The sequence below is a fragment of the Carlito syrichta genome, unplaced genomic scaffold, assembly GCF_000164805.1.
Source record: "Carlito syrichta isolate Samal-C Ts95f unplaced genomic scaffold, Tarsius_syrichta-2.0.1 Scaffold301826, whole genome shotgun sequence".
Classification (NCBI taxonomy): Eukaryota; Metazoa; Chordata; class Mammalia; order Primates; family Tarsiidae; genus Carlito; species Carlito syrichta.
In genome coordinates this window covers 661,722-684,436 of record NW_007245922.1, presented here as the reverse complement: position 1 = coordinate 684,436, position 22,715 = coordinate 661,722, and the positions used below count along the sequence as shown (strand labels likewise).

At 37.2% G+C, this 22,715-nt stretch overlaps 1 protein-coding gene across 1 annotated transcript in view; it reads left to right on the top strand.

Moving 5' to 3' along the window:
- The window catches only part of CCDC141 (coiled-coil domain containing 141), a 223,786-nt gene that overhangs the window by 195,540 nt on the left and 5,531 nt on the right, over window positions 1–22,715 (top strand). The window contains exons 18-22 of the mRNA XM_008055343.2: window positions 5,919–6,059; window positions 6,784–6,978; window positions 8,790–8,973; window positions 12,116–12,228; window positions 16,725–16,841. Coding sequence (XP_008053534.1) covers window positions 5,919–6,059; window positions 6,784–6,978; window positions 8,790–8,973; window positions 12,116–12,228; window positions 16,725–16,841 — 750 coding nt within the window. The remainder of the gene's footprint in view (window positions 1–5,918; window positions 6,060–6,783; window positions 6,979–8,789; window positions 8,974–12,115; window positions 12,229–16,724; window positions 16,842–22,715) is intronic.

The following is a 22,715-nucleotide window of genomic DNA, read 5'->3' as shown; positions in this document are numbered from 1 at the left end:
CCAGGTCGAGGCTGCGGTGACTGGGAGCGGCCACTGCACTCCAGTCTGGGTGACAGAGTGAGACTCCAGCTCAAAAAATAAAAATAAAAAAAATAATAAAAATGTGATGTGGTATTCCTTAAAGACAAAGAATGATGGGTTTGTGCCTTGATTATTGTTGGGTAAAAACCATCCTTTTTTCTGATTTTATACTAAGACATAGGAAATTGTAAAACCTTATTTTCTCCGTGTCTACCTACTTGAAAAATAACCTTCAGACTGCCAGATTTTGTGGGGGTTTTTTCACACAGATACATTTCACACAGATACATTTGCATGCATGAATGTTGAGTATCACTGTATATTTTCTTGCCTGGCTATACAAATAAGTTATTCATACGCAAAGCACTGTAGACGTATTCTCTGCCATATTACATGACAGAGGAACATCATTCTTCACACATCTAGGTTTAGAAATGTAACAAGTTAATATCAAGCATGTTTTCTTCCTGCAACCTGACCTAAGTAGTTCCCTTTATATTTACATGATGTTAATGGAACTTTGTAACTAGAGTCTCATATTAAAGGTCAAAAACAATTACTTTCCTGAAAATAATAGTGATGACAGAATCAAATTGGTATCCATTTTCTCAAAATAAGTTTTCCACTCAGAAGTTTTTAGGTAATTATCTTACTTCGCCCTGAAATTTTTCCATTGTAGCAGCAATATCCTGCCCCTCAGGAATAAAGCAGAAAAGGACTTAGTTATATATTTTATATTTCAGTCATGTGTTCCAGTGACACAAATTCTTTTGTCAATTTAAATAAATCAGTTATATGCATTCCAGGGATACAAGATGGATTAGTAGCAGTAAATTAGAATAGAGGAATTGTCTATAGACACATATGCAATTAATAAAAGTAAAATTTCCTGACATTGTATAGGGCTTTGCCAATGACAAAATGACCAGGGGCAGCCACCCACTCACAGGAAAGAAAGCAAAGAAAGAGTTTGTATAGATGGCAAAAACACCCGATGGAACAGTATTATGATATAGAACAGATAATAATTATTTTCCAGATACAAACCCAAATTAATCAATAAAAAAAAGACTACGTTATCTTGATTCAGCAAGCAGCTTTAATGTGGCTATTGTGTGCCACTCCATAGGAATGCAAATGTCCTCAGGGAACTTAGAGTCTAGGGAGAATTATAGCCTGTGGAGTGGGCTAGGTACAGTAGCTCAGACCTATAATTTCAGCACTTCAGGAAGCTCAGGCTGAAGGATCACTGGAGGCCAGGAGTTCAAGACAAGCCTGGGCAACACAGACCTCATGTCTACAAATGATAATAATAACAATAATAATAATAATATAAGCAAAATAGCTGGGTGTGGTGGCATGTGCTTGTAGGTCCAGCTACTCAGGAGGCTGGGGCAGGAGAATTGCTTGGGTCCAGGAGGTTGAGGTTGCAGTGAGCTACGATCCCACCAATGTGCTCTAGCCTGGGCTATGGAATGAGACCCTGTCTCAAAACAAACAAACACAAAAAACAACTAAACAAACAAACCATGATGCTTCATAGTCACAGACATTTATTTGTCTATTGGGCTTCATCCTGGGTCCATTTGGGTGATACAAATAAGAGAATAAGAAATACTGAAATTTGTTCTGAGCCGGGCTCGGTGGCTCAGCCTGTAATCCCACACCTTTGGGAGGCTGAGGTGAGTGGTTTGCTTGAGCCCGTGGGTTTGAGACCCGCCTGGGCAACTTGGCAAGACCTCATCTCTACAATAAAATAAAAAAATGAGCCGGGCGTGGTAGTGCGCTCCTGTAGTTCCAGTTACTTGGAAGGCTGAGGCGGAAGGATCGCTGGAGCCCAGGAGGCCGAGGCTGCAGTGGCCGGAAGTGGCCACTGCACTCCAGTCTGCGTGACAGAGTGAGACTCCAACTCAAAAAAAAAAAAAAAAAAAAAAGAAAGAAATTTGTTCTGAACATGTCCATCCCACAGGGTTAAAACCTTAAAATCTTCTTGTTTAACATTAGCAAAATTGCTCTGTGGGATCTTGCAGGAGAATATAGAGATCTAAATTTTAAACTTATAGTTACCATGTCTAGAAACTATAACAAGTAAAACTTAACAAATATATTATGAAGATGTGAAGCACGCAGAATGGATACAATATTTATTTCTGGGATCTGTTGCTACCTACAATTTAAGGTGGAGCAACTGTCTTCTCCTTCCAAGTCTCTACGAGACTGACACCCAGCACAGGACGACAGCGTTGTGGTTGCCGAATGGGAAGAGGCCAAGAAAGGCTTATCCTGAAATCTCTCGAGTACTAACGCTGAATATTCTACTGTTAGTAGTTGCAGCAAATTATTTGAGTTACATTCGGAATCTTTGGTCTCTTGACTTGAAACACAGCATTCCTAGGAGGCAATAACTTTACAGCCTTTTGTTACTGAAAATGGACATCAGAAAGCTTTTTTCTGGAATGGACAAAATGGCAGGCAAGAAAAGACGTTGTGAAGTAAACATTATGAATACTGACCACTCATTTCATACTTTTTGCTTCTAGTCAAACATGTGCCAAGGTTCTAATGAAAGGCTTTCTTTTTAAATGCATTTTATCTGTTTTAAAATGTCCCATGTCCCTCACACAAATTGGTCTTGCCAACAACAAGCTTACCAGTAATACATTCTTGGGCCAAACCTGCCTCAACCAGCTTAGTCAAGACTAAGAATAGCAAGCCAACCTCACTTGTCATCAGCCCTTTCCCTTCTGCTGTATCCCAAAGAAGCCTTGTTTATTCCTAACCCTGACTGGGGGCTTACGGCTTATTGGAACATTTGGCGAAGATGCTTATTCTGCTAGTTTCAAATATCTCCGTTTCTAAAATCTTACTCATTTTTTTCTAATGACAGCTATGTTAATTTAGTCTGATAATTCTATGGTAAACATGGAAGATCTGAGCAAGTGGAAAGAAAGGAAAATCAAATTATTCATTAGAAAAAATATCTTTTTCCTAATGTTCTTGAGACTTTCAGAAACTTTATTAATATGAATTATAACAACATTTAAAGATTTGTAGTAAGATAACATTTTTTTCTTGTCCCAACATAAGGTGTTTTCTTCTATGTTCTCAAGTCGAGCAGTTGTCTCAGCCATCCCACTATTCTCCATTGTTGACAAGCTAACTAAAGTTAGAAACAGCTGCATGACAATGATACCATAACCCAGCAACCATGGCGCTTGATTCCTTAAAAAATGTCACTACGAAATATGTGAGGATTAGATGGGAAGTTAAATGTTTCATATAGGAAAGTGCAGGTGAGAAAACTAAGTATGGTAGATTCTTCCATTGCTAGGTCATGCCTATGGCTGTCCACTTGTATCTGTAATAGTCCTGAATTTGAGTGGAAAAGGTACAGGAATTTAGGGTTAAAATGGATTTCCATTGAAACCAAAAGAGAAAAGTGCCAGCAACTGCGTCAGGGGAGCTCATGTGTCAGAAAGAAGCTGATCCCATTTCACATACCCATAGCGTCATGAACATTCTTTGGCCTTATAAATCATCTTCAGTGGAAGTGTTCACATTCTGAAGCAAACAGAAATAAAATCACACTCATCATTTGTCAGTCTTAAATTTCTCAATCCAATGTAGACTTAAAATCTCATGGTTTAGAATTAAAGTGTTAAATCTCAGGATTTCTTTATAATATAGTTTTCAAATACACATAACACTTTCACACTTAAACAAGCCGTTGTGACCCAGTGGTTATTAGGTTAATGACAGAGCCCCTCTTGCTTTCTCTAGACTGAGGTTTTACCATATACAAGTATGTCATGTTTCAGTAGAGAAAAATAAGAACATACACTTTTATTTTCCAGTGGGTAAATGTCAGTGACAGGCCCTTCTCCCCCCACCCTTATTTTCTTTTGCATTGTGGTGAAATCCACATAACATAAAATTTACCAGCTTAACCAGCTAGTTTTGTGGTATTAAGTGCATTCACATTGTTGTGTAACCATCTCCACTATCCATTTGCAGAACTTTTTCATCATCCCAAAAAGAAATTTGTTTTTATTAAACCATAACTATTGAGTAGATTTTTGTTTTGTTTTGTTTTTTTAGATTAGAAAATGTAGTTTATTTAGAAAGTAAATTGGTGAGAGAGAGAGAAGGAGGGGATTCACCGCCCCAAGGTAGGAGAGGGGACAAAAGGAGTAGATGTTTTTTAAAACAAGAATGTCTGATTTAATCAGACATGGTACTTATAACACTTATAGTTTCAGATTATGACTTTGGAAAAAAAATTTCCTGCCAAAATTATATGTGAATAACTAAGGATATCATCTCTTTATATCTCAGACTCATCAAATTGACCTTATTTATTCTTTTCTGCTGAAATCAAACACATGCATGTTAAAACATTGAGTGTCATAGAATGTAAATATTTATTGGTTATTTCATAAATATATCAGCCAAATATGATCTTTTAAATATCCTGAGTTCTAATAGAGAAATAATTTTCAAATTTTAAAGCTATAACTCCCTACTCTTTCTGAACATTACTGATTTATCCATTAAAATGATTTATGTGGTCTCTGTACTTGGTTTAGTTTGTAACTTAAAAATAATGTTCAACAATTTCATTTGTCATATAAAATAAACAACACTGATTAAGTGTATCAGATACAAAAATTACATCAGTATAATAATTTCCATGTGCACAAGTCTGCTAGGGCATAAAGATGATGTCTCTAAGAAGTGTTCAGGATAAGGTTAAGGTTTTATTTTCATAATATGCAGAATTTGAAATAAGCATTTCGAGAAAGCATGCATTTTCTAGGGCAGGTATGTTTTCCTGCATTACAAGTCAAATATCTAGCACATGCACAGTCATTATTCCCTCTGAAATAGTTTCTTTACTGTCATTGAAAATAATTTTAATGTTTTTCTGACTTTTCTTATCATAGCTCAAATTTATCAGCCATGACATTGTTCACTCTTGTTGTTGAATGCTCCCATATGATGTGAGATTTTCTCTGTGCTCTCTTTGTTGATAAAACAAAGAGAATTGCCTTTAGATGTGCTTATCCTTCTTCGATGTAGAGAAGGAGCAAAAAGTGGCGCATATAATGGAACTGGACTGCTTTAGAATGTTGGTGCACTGGTAAAGTTGAACTGTCCTTAAGACTATTATAATCTGTAATCTGTCCTCAATATATAGCCACATTCTTTGCTTATACAAAAGTTAGCATTGCAATTATTGACAACTATTCTCACTTTTTTGTTTTTGAAGGATCTCTGAAGCTAATGGCCTATATCTAAGTCAAACTCTTTTGGAATCTGTTCACGAAAAACACTTTTTACCTGGACAAATAAAGTTATTTTCCTACTAAATCTCATAAGGGGTCTTTTCTCCCACTTCACCAATGTTCTACGTGATCTAAAAAATAGCTCCCTGAAACTTAATACATTTATGTATGATGGCTGTAAGAGAGCACTGAGAAGTGGAAAGATCTGGGACAAATACTAGCATATGGAGAACAGAATGAAGGGAGAAAATTGTATCAAATAAAGACAAATAAGAAAATTAGAGTTGTTGAAAGTCTGTGTGTGACATGTGAGAAACTTTCTTGCTTGGGGGGCCAAAGGGATGTTCTGTAACTATAATCTGAATTAAAAATTATAAATCAAGTATTAAAAACCAATTCATAGTTACTTTTGTATGGGAGATATATTTAAATTCACATTCTATGTCCACTTGGCAGAGTTGTTTTCTATTCAAAGTCACTCTGAATACATTTAAAGGATTATTAATATTTTGAAGTATTTGGGTACTTTGATTTATTGTAAACGATAATTTTTTAATCTTTTGCAAAGAAGATTTTTAAGGAAATAATCTGTTTCTTTTTATTAAACTGCAGCTTAAAGAGTCGTTCAAAGATATCAAAAAGAAATTCAACAATTTGAAGTTTAATTACACCAAGAGAAATGAAAAAACTCGGAATCTGAAGGCTCTTAGGTATCAAATACAACAAGTTGATATGTATGCTGAAAAAATGCAGGTAACAAGAAAGTATGGTGTGTGAACGTGTGTATGAATGCATGCATGCGCATATAGTACAACAATTGGTGCAAAATCATTTTGGACTTCAATTCTAGATGACTAACTCTGGTTTTTTATAGCATTGGAACTGAAAAAGTAGTTTTCATTTTTATAGCAATTGAGTTCTTCATGTGAAATATATCATAAATGTAACCCTCGAGGCAGTTCCAGAATGGCTTCTGCCAGACTAACCCAGCCTGTCTGCTTCCCTTCTTTTCCCCAATGCATGCACACAGCTGTATGTATGCCCCCACACACTCCTTTTGACATCTCTCTTCTTTTCCTTACACCAGCTATATCAGTAGTTTCCTCCCCTTCTCTCACAACCTCTTATTTCTATCTAGATTATCATGTACTGACTAGATCATTTGAATGTTTTCCCAGGAGACACTGAGCTTATTGAAGACAAGTATTGATTTTATGATCTTTGTCTTTTAAAAAAAATCATATTCTTATTCTCAACAACCCTGGCGGATAGTAAAATTTCTATTTATTTGCAGAATGCAATCAATAAAATATCTGGAAAAAATTCTTTCCAAAACACACTTGTAATAATTATGATTTTAACGTATCAGAGTGCAAAATGCTACACACATTTTTCCAAGTTTTTCTCTTACTGTGTAATCACCGGTGTCATATGTAAAAAATTAAATGCCATGTTTACAACTTCTTTCCCCCTTCAGGCTTTGAAAAGGAAAATGGAAAAAGTTGATAATAAAACTTCTGATTCTTTCTTAAATTATCCAAGTAATAAAGTTAATGTCCTCTTGGAAGCCATAGAAGAGTTGCAAAAACAAGTGGATGACTTTGACAAAGTGGTGACAGAGTATAAGAAGAATTTGGATCTGACTGAGCAACTCCAGGAGGTGATAGAAGAGGTATCATCTTCTTGTAATGGTATCCATGTTGCAATGATTTTTGTCTTTTGTGTGTGTTTGTTTGTTTTTCGAGTCAGAGTCTTACTTTGTTTCCCAGACTGGAGTGCAATGGCATGATCATAGCTCACTGCAGCCATGACCTCCCAGGCTCAGGCGATCCTTTCACCTCAACCTCCCTAGTAGCTAAGACTACAGGCACACACCTCCATGCCCAGCTAGTTTGTTTGTTTGTGTAGATATGAGGTCTCCTTATGTTGCCCAGGCTGATCTCAAACTCCTGACCTCAGGTGATCCTCCCACTGCATCCTCCCAAAGTGCTGAGATTACAGAGTTATCACACTGAGCCAAGTAATATTGCTTAAAAACATTATTTTGCTACTTTAAAACAATGCTACATTAGCTATTATTGTCATTAAATTATTGTATTATGCTCCTTTTCATGATGTTTTCTCTTTAGGATAATTTCCTAAAATAGAATAGCTAGACCAAAGGGGATGAGTGTTATAGGGTTTTTAATTGTAGTGTCCAATTGCTCTTCAGAAAGGTTTTACTAATTTAATTTACTCTTACTGGCAAGTATGAGAATTCCCATCTTTCCGTAATCTCATCGACTTAAGATGTTTAGTCACCATGAAATTATGTTCACTACTGGATATATGTTTAAATTACTAAGAAAGACTTATTTATTTCACATAATTTGAAAATATTTATTTTAAAAAATGATACTGTGGTTTTTCAGTCACAAGAAATTTTTTTTTGTTATTGTCAAAAGGATAAGTGGTAGAGTATACATAAAATATATGAGATTTGACAAGTTATTATTTGCACACTTCATAGTGAAGAAACTCTGCACTTGAAGTTCTTGAGTGTCCCTTTTGGCCTGTTATTCTGAGATACAAAGTGTCTTCCTTTACCATAGTTGAATTTGTAGATTTAACACCAGATTAAGGAGAATCAAGATAATAATTCTCCTACATCTGATGTATAAGTTTGCTGTAGCTTTGTGGCACTTATTTAAAGCCAGCTCCCATAGAGTCGTGTGCTTCTATTTCTCACCTAGTATAAGTGTTTCTGGCCTGGGTCAGACATTCCTTCCATCACAGTTATTTATTTTTGGTGAGAAACTGACTTAATTCTTGACTCTTTGAAAATACATCTTCTATTTAAAAAGGTGAAATGCTATTTTTTGGATAATATTTCCTCCATTTATAAACTAAATCTTTTTCTTAAAAGATAAGTTATTTATTAGTGTATTAATTATGCTATTCTTTGCCCATGCATTTTTAATGATATCAATCCATTAGGCTGAATTTTGAGTGTTTTGGCTTTTTTCTTGCCATTTAGCTCATATTTGGATTCTTTTTAGTGCCAAATGCTTTTTATGCTATCTGTAACATTCTTCTTAGTTATTGTTATATTTTAGACAAACCTAAGAAGACAGGAGAATCAAATGTATTTCCATATTTTTACCTTCTTATGATTTTATCTGTATGTACTTTCCTACTTATGTTTTTTATTTCTGTCTCTAATATCTAAGCGCAAAAGCATATGGCCATCTTTTGATATTTTCCTTACTATGACTTAGAAAGTTCAAACCAATGTAAACATAACGTTTGAGGATACTGAAATTTGAGGGCAACTCCTTCAGGTCCCCTCCCACTGTGGCAGCTTTTCTGTCCTCTCAATAAATCCTGCTTTCTCAAAAAAGAAAAAACAAACAAAGAAAGAAATTTGATATTTCACTGGCCAAAATTAAGAACTTTAGGAGGAAGGTGTCTCTTTAATCTGTGCTTTATCCTATTTAAATTTAGTGTCACTTTTGGTATGAAGATGCAAGTGCCACCATTGTAAGAGTTGGAAAATATTCCACGGAGTGCAAGACAAAGGAAGCTGTGAACATTCTTCACCAGCAGTTCAATAAGTTCCTCGTGCCCTCAGTGCCTCAGCAAGAAGAAAGAATTCAGGAGGCCACTGACCTTGCTCAGTGTTTATATGGTGAGATCTCTTTTAAGATATCCAGTGATTTGCCATGGAACAAATCTATACTGAGTCTAATCCAGCAGAAAGCAAGAATGCCAGCAAGTCCTAGGGGTCCTCAGTACACCAACCTATTCAGGGACCAGGCTCAAAATAAGAACCCACATGCTGCGAAAGTAAACAGCAGGGAATAGAGGAAGGCACTTCTGACAGCGGGAGAGGAAGCCTGCTGACTTTTAACTACTTTGCCTAAACCTTCCTTCTGTATTCTCTTTTTTCCTCCATTCCTGTTGTTCATCTCCAGGGCAATACAACCAGAACATACTCAGTTTATTCACACACACACACACACACACACACACACACACACACACACACACACACACACACTTCCACTAGAGTCATTCCTTGAAAACGCACAAAACTCTAGACACAAAGCTAAGTCTGAGGTCTCTAGCCCTCTCATTCTTACAAGGGCTTTGGTTCATGGATTTGAGAAAGAGCTGGAGAATTTTCTTTACCTTTCCCTTTCACTTGTGGAATAAAAGGGCGAACTTAAAGGATCATTTCACAGATTCTGCTTTTGTCTCCTCCATGACTGGGAAAGATAATACATTCGTGGTCAGGTGGAGAAGTGCTTCTGCCTTAAAGAGGCCCTCATAGCAGTCCCTGGGTGATGACAGTCCTTGAGGGCTCTGAGGAATAAGTTCCATGAATTCCCTATTATCATTCCTTTGAGATCAAGAGTCATTCCCAGTGGCTCTTGCAAATGCAGCCCAGAAAGAATTCACAAATGGTACAAAATGCCCTATTAGGCTGTCCATGACCAATGCCAGATAGATATTTTCTCTTATGAGCAATATCCATGGAAAACTGTGCTGCCCTACCTAGTATTAAATTATGGAGAATGAATTTTTCATGATTTTCCAAAAGAAAAGGGTAAAAACATAAAAAAGAATAAAATATAGATTAAACAATCAACAAAAACTAATGTGACATCTCCTTCTTGCTGTAGCTATTGTATAAGTGCACTAAATATGTTGGAGGCACTCGACTCCCATAGCATTGTATCATGTTTCTCTCTATTATTGTACTTTTCACACTGTAGGATAAACATTCATTACCGTGGAAGGTAACTATTTGGAAATAAGATCTTAAAAGAGAGGTTTTTCCTGTTAGTATACTGCCTCATGGCACATACTAACTGTCTAACAAATATTTGATGAATACTCACTGAATGAATAATATGAATGAATAAATGAATGGGATAAGTCTCCATCTGTTCAGTATAGAAGTTGTATATTTTTAAAGTTTGCATCAAGTAAGGCACTTTAGGGTGATTATGTCACTCTTGCAAGCCACTCAAGCATTATTAAACCCAGAATTTTTGTACAGATACATTTGTCTCAAAAAAGTTTTGCATACCCATTACACATTAAATGCTGTGGTTAATATAAAGACAAATAAGATTTAGTTTCTGTATTCAGGAAACTGCAGTCTAGGCATTGAAGTCATAACATGGTAAATGTAGTGAGCAAGGTATAAAATGTGTGTGTTAGTTTGCTAGGGCTGCCACAACAAAATACCACAGACTGGATGACTTAAACAACAGAAATTTATTTTCTCACAATTCCAGAGGCTGAAAGTCCACGATCAAGGCATCAGCAGGGTAGGTTTCCTCTGAGGCCTCTTTCCTTGGCTTTCAGATAGCCACCTTCTTGCTGCCTCTTTACATGGTTGCGCCTCTGCACATGCATACCTCCAGTGTCTCTCCCTCTTCTTGTAAGGGCACTAGTCACATTGGATTGGAGCACTAGTCACATTGGATTAAAGCAAGATCCTAATGACCTTATTTTAACTTAATCACCTCTCTTAAGATCTTATTTCCAAATACAGTTATGTGCTGCAGTAATGAGTATTGGAATTTCAACATATGAACTTGAGAGTGTAAGGGAACAGGGTTTAACCCATAACAATATGCTATACAACTTGGCTTAGGCTGTGGAATAAGATAGCCCTGGGTTCAAATCCCGGTTCCCCCAGTTATTGTCTGGGTCACTTGAAGATATTCTTTTGGGCATCAGGATCCTCATTTGTAACACGTGGATAGTGATAGACCAGACCCAGGGATTATATTTGACAATGGTTATAAAGTGCTTAGCTGTAGGCAAATAATAATCATGTGCCACATGGTAGCAATTTTTTATTATTATTTCAATAGGAAGAGATAAAATCCAGTTGGGAAAGATTAAGAACATTTTCCACAAAAATGTTAGCATTTGAGGTGGGCCTTGAAGAGGAGGTAAGATTCTGATGGCAGAAGTAAGGATTAGGGGAATTTGCAGTGTAGGAAAGAATACTGAGTGATGCCGGGCTCAGTGGCTCAGCCTGTAATCCCGCACTTTGGGAGGCTGAGGTGAGTGGATTGCCTGAGCCCACGGGTTCGAGACCCGCCTGGGCAACTTGGCGAGACCTCATCTCTACAATAAAAAAAATTTTTTTAAAAATCAGCCGGCTGTGGTAGTGCACGCCTGTAATTCTGGCTACTCGGAAGGCTGAGGCGGAAGGATCGCTGGAGCCCAGCAGGTCGAGGCTGCAGTGGCTGGGAGCGGCCCACTGCACTCCCAGTCTGGGCGACGGAGTGAGACTCCAAATAAAAAAATAAAATAAAATAAAAAAGAATGCCAAGTGACTTTGGGGATTTGGGGGATTTTGAGGGAAGACCTGCTGGTTCTCTTTGGTGAGAGATTAAATATGTGAGGGATTCAGGGTGATATGCATTTTGTTGAGATAGGTTGAAATCAGTCATGCAGGTCATTGAACGCCATCCAGAAGAATTTGTACTTCCAAGCAATAAAGACCATTGAATGTTCTGAACAGGAGAAATTGATTAAAATTGAACTTTAAGGAAATTAATATAGCAACATTATTTAGGTTACATCAAAGTCACATGGTATGGCAAATATAGCTAATTTTTTAGAATGCCTGATTGTTCAAAACATGCCTTTGTTCATTTATCTGTTTAACAAATTTTTAATAAGAACTTACTATCTACTAGCCCTTACATCAGAAACTTGGGAAATGAGCTAATGCTTGAACTCTCTTTTTTCCTGCTAAGGAGTTAACCTTTAAAAACTGTTTTATCCTTTCTCCTCCCCAGGTTTGGAAGAAGGGCAGAAATATGTTGAGAAAATCGTGGCAAAACACAAAGAGGTTCTTGAATCTATTACTGAATTATGTGGGTCTCTCACAGAACTTGAAGAAAAACTGAAGGTAATTTCTTCTTCCCAGAATATACATAATATTTTCAAGTGATATAAATAAAAATGTGTTGATCAAATGTCTTCTTGGTGCAAAGATGTTCTAATAGAAATTCTCAAGGGACATAATGTGCACATTTGTTTCACAGCTTTCTAACATAATTATCTGAATGTTTCTGATAATTAATTCTGTTTCTTTCCCATCACTGCAGAGAAAAATATTGCAGGGAATGAGGGCTAAACACAATTAAGGTGTCTCGTTTACATTTTCATGGATCATATCCTAAAAAATAAATGTGTGCCATTAAAACCCGAGTAAAGTCTGTATTAAGTAGCATATGGTTTTGTTCATAAATCATAGATGTCAGGTTTTTTTCCTCAAATTGTGACACCAGAGAAAATAAAACCAATATTGAGGTATTATATCCAGAACGTTTTGCCTCATAGAAATAGTAAACTCATCACGATCACCTTTCATGGAATAAATAAAAAGTTGTTGGTAAAAAATATAGAGAAAACGTTTTTGCCTAGGCAAAAAAACAGTTATATATGTTACTTTGTTTATGTCATACCAGAAACTGGTTCGATTAATGCTATTTTTACCAGCGGCTGAAAGAACTGGTTATTGAGGCTGAGGAGAATACCAAGGTCATTAAGAACACAAGCTCTAGAACAAAACACAGCTGGCTTGAGATGCCAACTCCCCAAATTATTGGATTCGTGACCTTGAGTAAATGATTTAATCTCCCTGAGTCTCTGTTTCCTGATCTGTGGAATGGATCACAGGGTAGCCCTGAGGATTGAATGAAGATGCCCTTGATGATTTTGTGATTGTTATTGTTATTGAGGTCTACTGGTGGTCTTGTAGTTCAGAGCAGAATTATGTTTATTTCTAGTTTTTGGGGGATCAGAATTTCCATGTCATAAATTTGTGTTCCCATCCCAATCAAATAGTTTGTAGGCTTTTAATTCAGTGGGCACTGAACCAATCTTTTTCCTTTGGTTAAGAATCTAAATTTTTCAACTTTTTTAGCATTTTAAATAATGCTGCAATGAACATGTTTGTGCGTAGCTTTTTCTTTCTTTCATATTATTACTTACACATGAGATCTCCAAAGCAGATTTAAGAAAAATAAAAGTTTTAATGTATGAAATACATATATTAAATTGCTTCCCATAAATGGTTTACAATTATGGTTTACAATTATAATGCCACCAGTAATATATGAATGAGCCATATATCTTTTTTTTTTTTTTGAGCTGAGGTCTCATTCTGTCACCTAGGTGGGAGTGCAGTGGTATGATGACATAGCTTGGACTACAGGCCCATGCCACCATGCCTGGCTAATATTTTTATTTTTGTAAGACTGGTCTTGCAATGTTTTCTAGGCTGGTCTTAAACTCCTGGCCTGAAGCGATACTCCTGCCTCAGCCTCCCAAAGTGCTGGGATTATAGGCATGAGCCAACATGCCCAGTAGTGAACAATATGTCTTATATTATCTTTTTCAACACTTATCATTTCTTCCTCACCTCCTCCCACCCCCAAGAGTCTGCTGCTTCTCCTGACTTCCAATACACAGGCTGAAATCTCTGCTTTCTCTGATTCTTTGCTCTCTATCACCTATCCCGTTTATGTTGCACATCTTCAAGTGAGATTCAGCTTAGTAAAATCTACTCTCTCCAAGTTATATCCTTCTTCAGCTTTTTGCCGATATGGCTATTCTTCCTGAAAGAGCTGTTTTCCAGCCTTTCCCCACTTCCTTGTTTCCCATTCCTTCCAAATTCCCTCTAGTCAGGATTGTACCCTCTCTTCCTCATGGTCAACATATCACTTGGAATCTCTTTTGCACTAGTCAGGAGTCTCCTAATTATACAATCAGCAAGATAACCCTTAAATACAGTTTTGCTAGTGTCATTCAAGGTACTTCACTACAGGTGGGGTATGGTAGCTCACACCTGTAATTCCAGTATTTTGAGAGGTCGAGGCAGGAAACTCTCTTAAGCTCAGCAATATAGCAAGACCTTGTCTCTACAAAATATAAAAAAAATAAATTAGCTAGGAGTGTTGGCATGTGCCTGCAATCCTGGCTACTCGGGAGGCTGAGGCAGAAGGATCACCTAAGCCCAGGAAGTTGGGGTTGAGGCCGTGGTGTGGTGAACTGGGATCACAGCACTGCACTCCAGCCTACACAATAGAGTGAGACCCTGTCTTTAAAAAATTGTCAGTACAAACTCTTCATTGCTTACCAAGTCAAATTCCCACTCAAAGCCCTCCAATATCCCAAGGCTGGCTGGTCACCTTTCCAAATCACTATGCTAGAACAGTTACCTTGGGTCCCTCTCTGTTCTCCTGGGATTTCCTACTTCTAAACCTTCATTTCAAATCCATGACCTCTGTCTTTGTTTACTGAAATCTTACCATCTTCCAGAGCCAAACTCAAGTAGTGCCGTCTCCATAAATCCTTCCTTAGCTGTTACACTCCCTCTCTGAGTTCCCACAGCACTTGTGTTCTTTCCTACCTGTCTTAGTTCATGCAGGTTTCTATACAAAATACCATCAACTAGGTGATTTATGAACTGCAGAAATTTGTTTCTCACAGTTCTGAATACTGGGAAGTCAAAAATCAAGGTTCTGGCAGATTAGATTCAGCGTCTGACGAGGACCTCCTCATAGACAGCTATCATCTCACCCTAACCTTATATGGTGGATGAGTGAGATCTGCTTCAGGCCTCTTTTTTATTAGGACACTAATCCCACTCATGAGGGCTTCCTCCACATGACTTAATCACTTCCCAAAGGCCCCACCGCCTAATACCATCTCCTTGGGGCTGTGGACTTAAACATATATATTTAGGAAGAACATAACCATTCTGACCACAGCACTACCATAATTATCACATATAACTATTTTTGTCATCCCAACTACCCCACTTCAATCTACTGAAGGAAACTCCTTTGCTCTGCCCAGTTAAATGTTGCGTCCCATGCAACATTTAATGCTATGCTTTGCTTTTTGAAGCAGCTTCTCCAGAAAGAGTTTTGGCATTTTGAGTAAATGCTCAAAGGATTGGTACAGAGAAGAAGAATCATTCAGTAGCTTGATTTGAGTGAATATAGAAATGAGGACAGACCTCTCTGGCAGAAGAAATAGGCAACAGTATTATCTTTATGAGTTACAGCTGTAATAAAAGCTTATCAATGCTGACACTTCACAGATGTTTGTATGAAAAGCATAAATGTCTAGTTTTTATGTTATTAAGGTTGGGCCTATCACTCTCCTCTTAGGAGTTGTCAAAGTGGACCCAGCAACCTCTGTCAAGCCTGAATTAGTGATTCCTCTCTAGAATTTATATACTAGAAATTCTTTCTAATATATAGCAATTTGAAATTTGAAATTTACAAAGGACTTTCTTATACATTATCTCCAGTGACTTCCAAATAACCTTGAGAAGGAAATAAGACAAATGTTGTTTTCTTTGTTTTAAAGGTGAAGGGACTCATCCAAAGAGAGTAAAAGTGTTTTACCTGGGGCCCAACAGTCAGTAGTGGTGGATCTGGAAGTTGAACTGAGATCTAATTCAAACTCGTGTTCTTTCCACAACAGCTGTCATTTTGGAATTAGATATCAAGTGGGTATCAAAGCAAAGTGACTCATCCAGTGATACAAACCAGTTTAGGTTTAGAGTTGAGACTAAAAGCTGTGTCTTCCCAGCAACTTGTCTCCCTGAATCCTCCAAGTCACTATCACACATGTACTTTGATGAGCATGCCTGTTTTTAAAGACCTACCTAATGACTGTGTCCAGGTGGAATAGAGTGTCTGTTGCAGTATTATCATCCTAAACTGGTGTGCTGTATCATTTGGGCTACCAGTGGCTCCTTTAACTTTCACAAAGTCTTCTCAGCCCTTACACTGGCTCCATAGCAGTTTTAGACACCCACTACCTCCATGACTAAAACTGAGCCCCATGAAATGAAGGAATGAGGTGTCATCACCCACATGAAGCATGCTGTGTTCTCAATTGTTGTTTTTCTTTACCATACTCAGTGATATTTCCTTCCTCTTTTCAAGAGTCTGCCAAACATTGTGCTTGTGTAGATTCTCTGGATTGCCTACTTTCTTCTCCACTAGAGACCTTTAATCATTTCTACCTCATTGCTGCTCCCTGGACTCTCCTAATGGTTTAAACTGCAATGCAGAATGATTCTTTTCTCTAGAGAACACTCCTGCAGGAGCATCCTATTATAACAATTACTTTTATCCTGCTGGGCCTTTGAACAACCAATTTTACTAGCAATGAACTTTATCAAAGGAGTGAGGTAGGAGGGAAACTGTGAGCTTGGAGGGATAATTTTATAAATCACATCCTGGGAGTACATCAGTCTCTTGTGGAACACATTTGCTGAAAGATTGCAAGTGGTCTATATTTTCTTCCAAGTAGTTAGTGTATGGCACTGTTCCTCCAACTTTCCTGGCCCAGGCTTTCACTAACCATTGCTTTGTACAGCAGGGCAACGTCTTAAAGCTGAATCTGAATTTGGAGGACTTCCATGGTGATTGCATTGACCTACAAAAGGAACCAGTAAGAAATAAGCAGACAATATTCAATGAAGAAAGGAATGAGGTAAAAAAGCACTGCTTAACCATAGTTGTTGATTACTCTTGTGTTGAGGTAAGCTAGAATCACAAAATAAAAATGAATTGAAGCCTTCTTATCTAGCCAAATAGAATCTCCCAGTGGCAGTACAATGTGAATTTCCTTGTCCCTTACTTCCTATCTACTCCTTCTCGCTCCCGTGATGTTTCCTCTAAACCCTCCTATTGAGTACTGAAACCATGTCATTTCACAGTGGTATTGGGACAGCCATTTAAATGCCACAATGAATGGGATCAGCAGTTGATGGAAACTACAGGGAGAGGGGGACACACCTCATCAACAAGGGTACCTGCATAAGGAACATTTGTATACCTAACCCTGAATTGTACCCCACATCTTTAAAATAAAAAAAATTTTTTTAAAAAGGAATGAAATGCCATTATGTCACCCAACCACTTCTATTTCTCCCCTTTCTAGATGCCTTCTCCATTGTCTTTTTGTATTTCATGTCACTTCAAATTTTACTTTTCCCTCATTATCATACCACTGTGATCTTTATTGTTTTACACTTCTCATTAGAAAACCTTCGTACATACATTAGATTGTATCTTGTGGTTACTAAAACATCAAATCCAGCTGAAATATAAATATTAAAGTTGTTAGAGAAACGCTTAAACTACTTTAAAACCTATGCATTTACTGATAAATTAAAGCATATATCAGAAATTACACACACTCACAAAATGCAAATATGTTAGGAGTTCGAAAGTGTGATTGAAATCACAACATCATTGTGGTTTTTTGGCATAAGTTGCTCACTCTCTATTCATAGCTACTGGTCTATAATTAGCTCTTGACTTTTTGCTTTGCCTTGTTGCCTGCTCCCAATGTTTCTCTCCCAAGGAGCTAAGGGAAGAAGCAGAGTAAACATTATTCTAAACAAAAAACCTCTCTGTTTGATGCAGCTATTTCATGGAAAAAAATTTATCTTTCCTTGAAGTCAGTGTGGTTCTTACAGCTTCTTGATAGGTCCTTTTCCATAGGTTAAATCTCTGTCAATGTCCAGTGCAATTATACAACCACCAGGCAGCAAAGACCATTAAGCAAGCTGTCTTTTTTGTGGCACGGCCTTGAGTCTCTCAAAACCTGAGGAAAGCTGCCAAACATGGACATCTTGCCAGATGGTAGTCTTACATCAGATGGTCTTTGGTTACTCTGATTGGTCTAAATCAGAGTTTCTCATCCACAGTACTATGGATATTTTGGCCAGAGAATTCTATGCTGTATGGCTGTCCTGTGCATTGCAGGATGTTTAACAGTGTCCTTAGCACTAGATCCCAATAGCGTCTATCTTATTATTATGCCAAAATCACCCATACTGAGAACAATTGGTCGATTCAAAAGAATAGCATTGTTTGAAAGAATAGCATTAAATGCACCATATTTTCTTCACTAAGTTTGCAAAAATTACTAAATCCAACCTCCTGTTATTTGTTTTATTTAATTCTGCACAATTTCCTTGGTTCACAGAACCAAATACATTTACTCCAAACAGAGAAACCTAAGTTATTGCTACCAAAACAATCACAATAATTTATGCTTTGTAAATTTTTGTTTTCTTACTAGAAGAAACAATTTCTTTAAATAAAAAAGCAAGATTCACTTTCATTGAAAAATCACTTTTATTCCAATATAAACTAAAAGACAGTATAGATCATCAGTCATTTAGGATATAAGTGAATGTCCACAATTATAGCTGTCAGGAATTCTCGTTGACATCATTTCACATTCTGGTGCAATTGATGTAGACAGCAAAATGAAAGGGTAGCAGTAATCTTCACTTTTAAGTAGATCAATCACATTTACCCTCTTATTGTCCCTATTGTTGTCTCAGATGTAATGATTCTCCAAAATACCATATGGGCAGATGCCAAGAAGCACCAAGTAAAAGCTTGTCTGGAAATTATTGTATTCAACTCTGATACCCTTAGATGGTATTCATCTTCCTCAGAAAATGATTTGAGTGAGAAAAAACAGTTCCACCAAACTGTTACAAGAATATATTCATCATAGTAATTTTCTCCTGGAGATAGCAAAGTGCTTCTCACTTTTCTGACCCTAAAATGCAGCAGGTGGAATTAGGCAATTCAGTAAATGCAATGCACGCAGCACTGTCAACAGGTTGGTGATGGTGTTTTACCCCCCAGGGTGAGCACCGGAGCTAAATCCATAATAATATCTGAAAACTCCTAAGGTTAAATGAAGGCACACAGTATTAAGAAGCTCGCCTAAAGTCATGGAACTATTTGGTGGAAGATGAGGGCTTCTGATGCAGCGTCTGGAGTTATAGAATTTTAGTACTAGAAGGGATTTAACAATCATCTGATCAAATCTCATTTTACAGTTGAGGAAACTGAGGCCAAAGAGATTACATATCTTGCCCTCCAGAAGTCTTAGAAAGTAGTGTCAGAACTGGGCTGGCAGCTTAATTCTCCTGAATTTCAGCCACGTACTTTTCCCACAAGACCAAAAGGGAGCTCCCAGAAACTGCTGCATATAAATAAGCTGTTTTGCTATGATACTATAGATGTCCATACCAAACCTGTCTTCCTTTTTGATTCTCCTGTGTACATAACAGTTAATAAAGGAATAGCATGGAATTATGTTTATACCAAACAATTCAGTGAAGTGTTAGGAAAGTTCCTGGTCTCTATATTGGTTCTTCTGTCCATCCTGACCACCTGGTAGGTGAGGAAAGATGTTCCTGAGACACCTGCCTTGGAAAAACTTAGGAAGGGAACAAAGTGCTCTCTCTTTTTTTTTTTTTAACCATCTTTCTGTTCTCTTCTCTTTTACCCTGTTCACCCCAAGTTCCCAAAAGTACCAAGTCTCCGCTTGGCTGCCTAAGGCATCCTCTACAGTCCTTCAGAAATACTTTTCATAAACTAAGCCCTATGCTCAATATCTTTCTTTGTCTACTTCCCACTTACCTTCATTAAATCTTATCTGCCCTAAAGTAAGACTATCTGTTGTAGTTACCTTGGGAAGGTAAAGTCTTGTGGTGTTGCTTTAGACTAACCACATAGATGGTTCCCTGTTCTATGTACTTTGAGGATGGGTTCTGCTCACTTAGTTGGATGGATGTAGAATATTATTATAATCTCCCTTGCAGACACTTTGGCTACATGGCAGTGATCATAAATCCACATGATTATGTCTAAATCTGTGGAAATGAAAGTTCAGAAATCCTGACAGAAATAAGACCTGAAGCTATAGGTTCAGGATTAATTAAAAGTTAATTGTTCATTAGATATGAATAGGTGAGATCTGTAAGGGGTAAAGTATACAGAGAAGATTAGAGAACTTAAAGACAAGATCATAGGTCATTCATATATCTAGAAGACAGGAAAATAAAAAGTTTCCCTGCTATTTTGCCAGAACTCATCAGACTCATGCAAATATGCCATGTCTGTACTAGATACATAGATTTATTTACTCCTTTCAGGAAACATATGGACACATTTTTTTTTTTCTAATAGCAAAGATGGTTTTATGGTGTGGAAATATGAAAAAATAGTTGGTATGTGTAAATGTTTGGATACCATTTTATAAATAAAAACTAGATAGACCTAGGAATAGCTCAGTGAGTTTTAAGATACATTTCTGTAAAATTCCATAATGTCTTAAAAATGGAAAACTTATTGCATTAAAAAACTTTTATATTGATACATAATAGACGTACATAGTTTTGGGGTATATGCAATAATTTAATACATTCATTATTTGCACCTGAGAATAAAGGCAAAAGTGCCAAGAGCCAAATGGATTTACTCAGAAAAACACATACATTAACTTCACCTTATTTTGTTTGCTAAAATGATTATTTAATGGGTAATTCTAGGTTATGCCATAGGCATAATTTATTGTGATTTCAAGAAGTCATTTAATAAACACACTCATGATATCCTCTAAGAAAAGTGGAGAAATATGACCTGAATGAGAGTTAGGCCAGTTATAATTGTACCTAGGAGTGTTAAGTAGTTCATCAATATCAGCCTGGAAGACAGTCTGCCTTGGAGAGATAATCTGGCTTTGTTCTAAGCTCATTGCTATCAATGATATGAATGGACAGAAGATACAGGAAATTTTAGTTGACCATAAACTCAGTATGAATCTGTGGTCCCATGTGAATCTTATGAAAACAAAACATGACTAATGCAGTCACTTTAACAAAAACATATAGATTGAGGAGATGATGATTCCACTGATTACTTACCATCTGGAAAGTAAATAAATTCTAGAAACAAACATATTTAATGGGGAGCATTAATGAATAAATTGAAATATTTGCAGAAAAGGAGTTGAGAATCTTCTCTCCCTCTTATTGTTAGTAGAAATTATCTGGTAGTGTTATTTTCTGTGGAATGTGCTTTTCTATTTTAGAAATTATAAGTGAAAAAATAATATTCTTGGATTCTTTTCCTATGTTTGGCACTAACTGAAAGTAAGACACAGGAGTCAGGGATCAGTAGCCAGCAAAAGCTGAATTGAAGGACATGACTTGGACTTTTCTAGTGGATTTAGGCAGACTTACCTACCCATCCATTTGGGTGCACATCTAGAAAACCACAGGCTTCCCATACAGGGAATGTTCATACCTTAGAGCCTGAAAACACCTATTTGATGGAAGGCAAACCCAAAAGACAGGGCCTCAGAGAGACAGAGCTGATCATGCATAGTTCCTTCTTTGGTTAGTTAAATAAATTCCTCCTCAGTAGGGACTGAGAAGTGGAGATACTGGTTGGACTTTTAGTAAAGTTTATCCCCTATGCTTGTTGTAAATTTTCAGACAACTTTAAAGCATAATTCTGTGGAGAGACACAGGTTACCTGAAGCATTCATCAAGAAGTTGTCTGCCTCTGGACATCTTTCAAGTCAACAAATGTCCCTAATTTCCTATGAAGGGGTTTTAGCCCAGTAGGAGTCAGACCTCTCAGAGGGTGACCAAGATGATGAGAGCTGAGGCAGAAGAAGACCGGAGGGTGTCTGGCAAAAAGAAAGAGGTTTAGAGGTTTGAGGACCAGTTCTCCAAATAGCCAAGAGATGTTAAAATTGGAGAGCAGGTGGACTTCTTCTGTGTAGCTCCAGAAGGCCAGTTTAGATCGACTGATGGAAGCTGCAAAATGGTTGATCTTTGCTAAATGTAGGAAGATAAGTCTAACCCAAGTAAGGCATAACATTCTCAAAGAAAACACCCTTTCAGAATAAGTTTTCAAACAGATGCTGCCAGAATGTTGTAGAGGAGATTCTTAGACTGAGTTGGTTGAATTGAAGTCCCTATGGGAAAGAAAAGAAGCATTCCTCTTTCAGGAAGAGATGGGGAGAGAGGCTGAGCTAAGCTGTGGCAGGACAACCAAAAGAAGGAGGGGCATTCCCCACGGCACATCTGCTCATTTAGTAATTTTTTAAATGAGAGGAAGTTCTAATAACTTCTGAGTTTTAGACCCGGAACTTAAAATTCTACTAAATGACTGAAACTGGTGGTTGCCAGAAGCTGAGTCAGAAAGAAGAGGGGTTTTGATTAAAAAAATGTGGTACATATACACGATGGAATACTACGCAGCCATAAAAAAGAACAAAATCATGAATTTCGCTGCAACCTGGATGGAACTAGAGTCTATAATACTGAGTGACCTCTCACAAAAACAAAAATCCGAATATCACATGTTCTCACTCATATAATGGACCTTGAACATCCAATGCAATACTATGAGAAAATGACGGATGGTACTGGGAAACTATGGGGGGGAGGGGGATGGGATTAACAGTAGCAAATATCTGTCGGGGGATGGGAAAACACTTCTTATCTACAGGGTGCCTGAATGAAACGTCATTGTACAG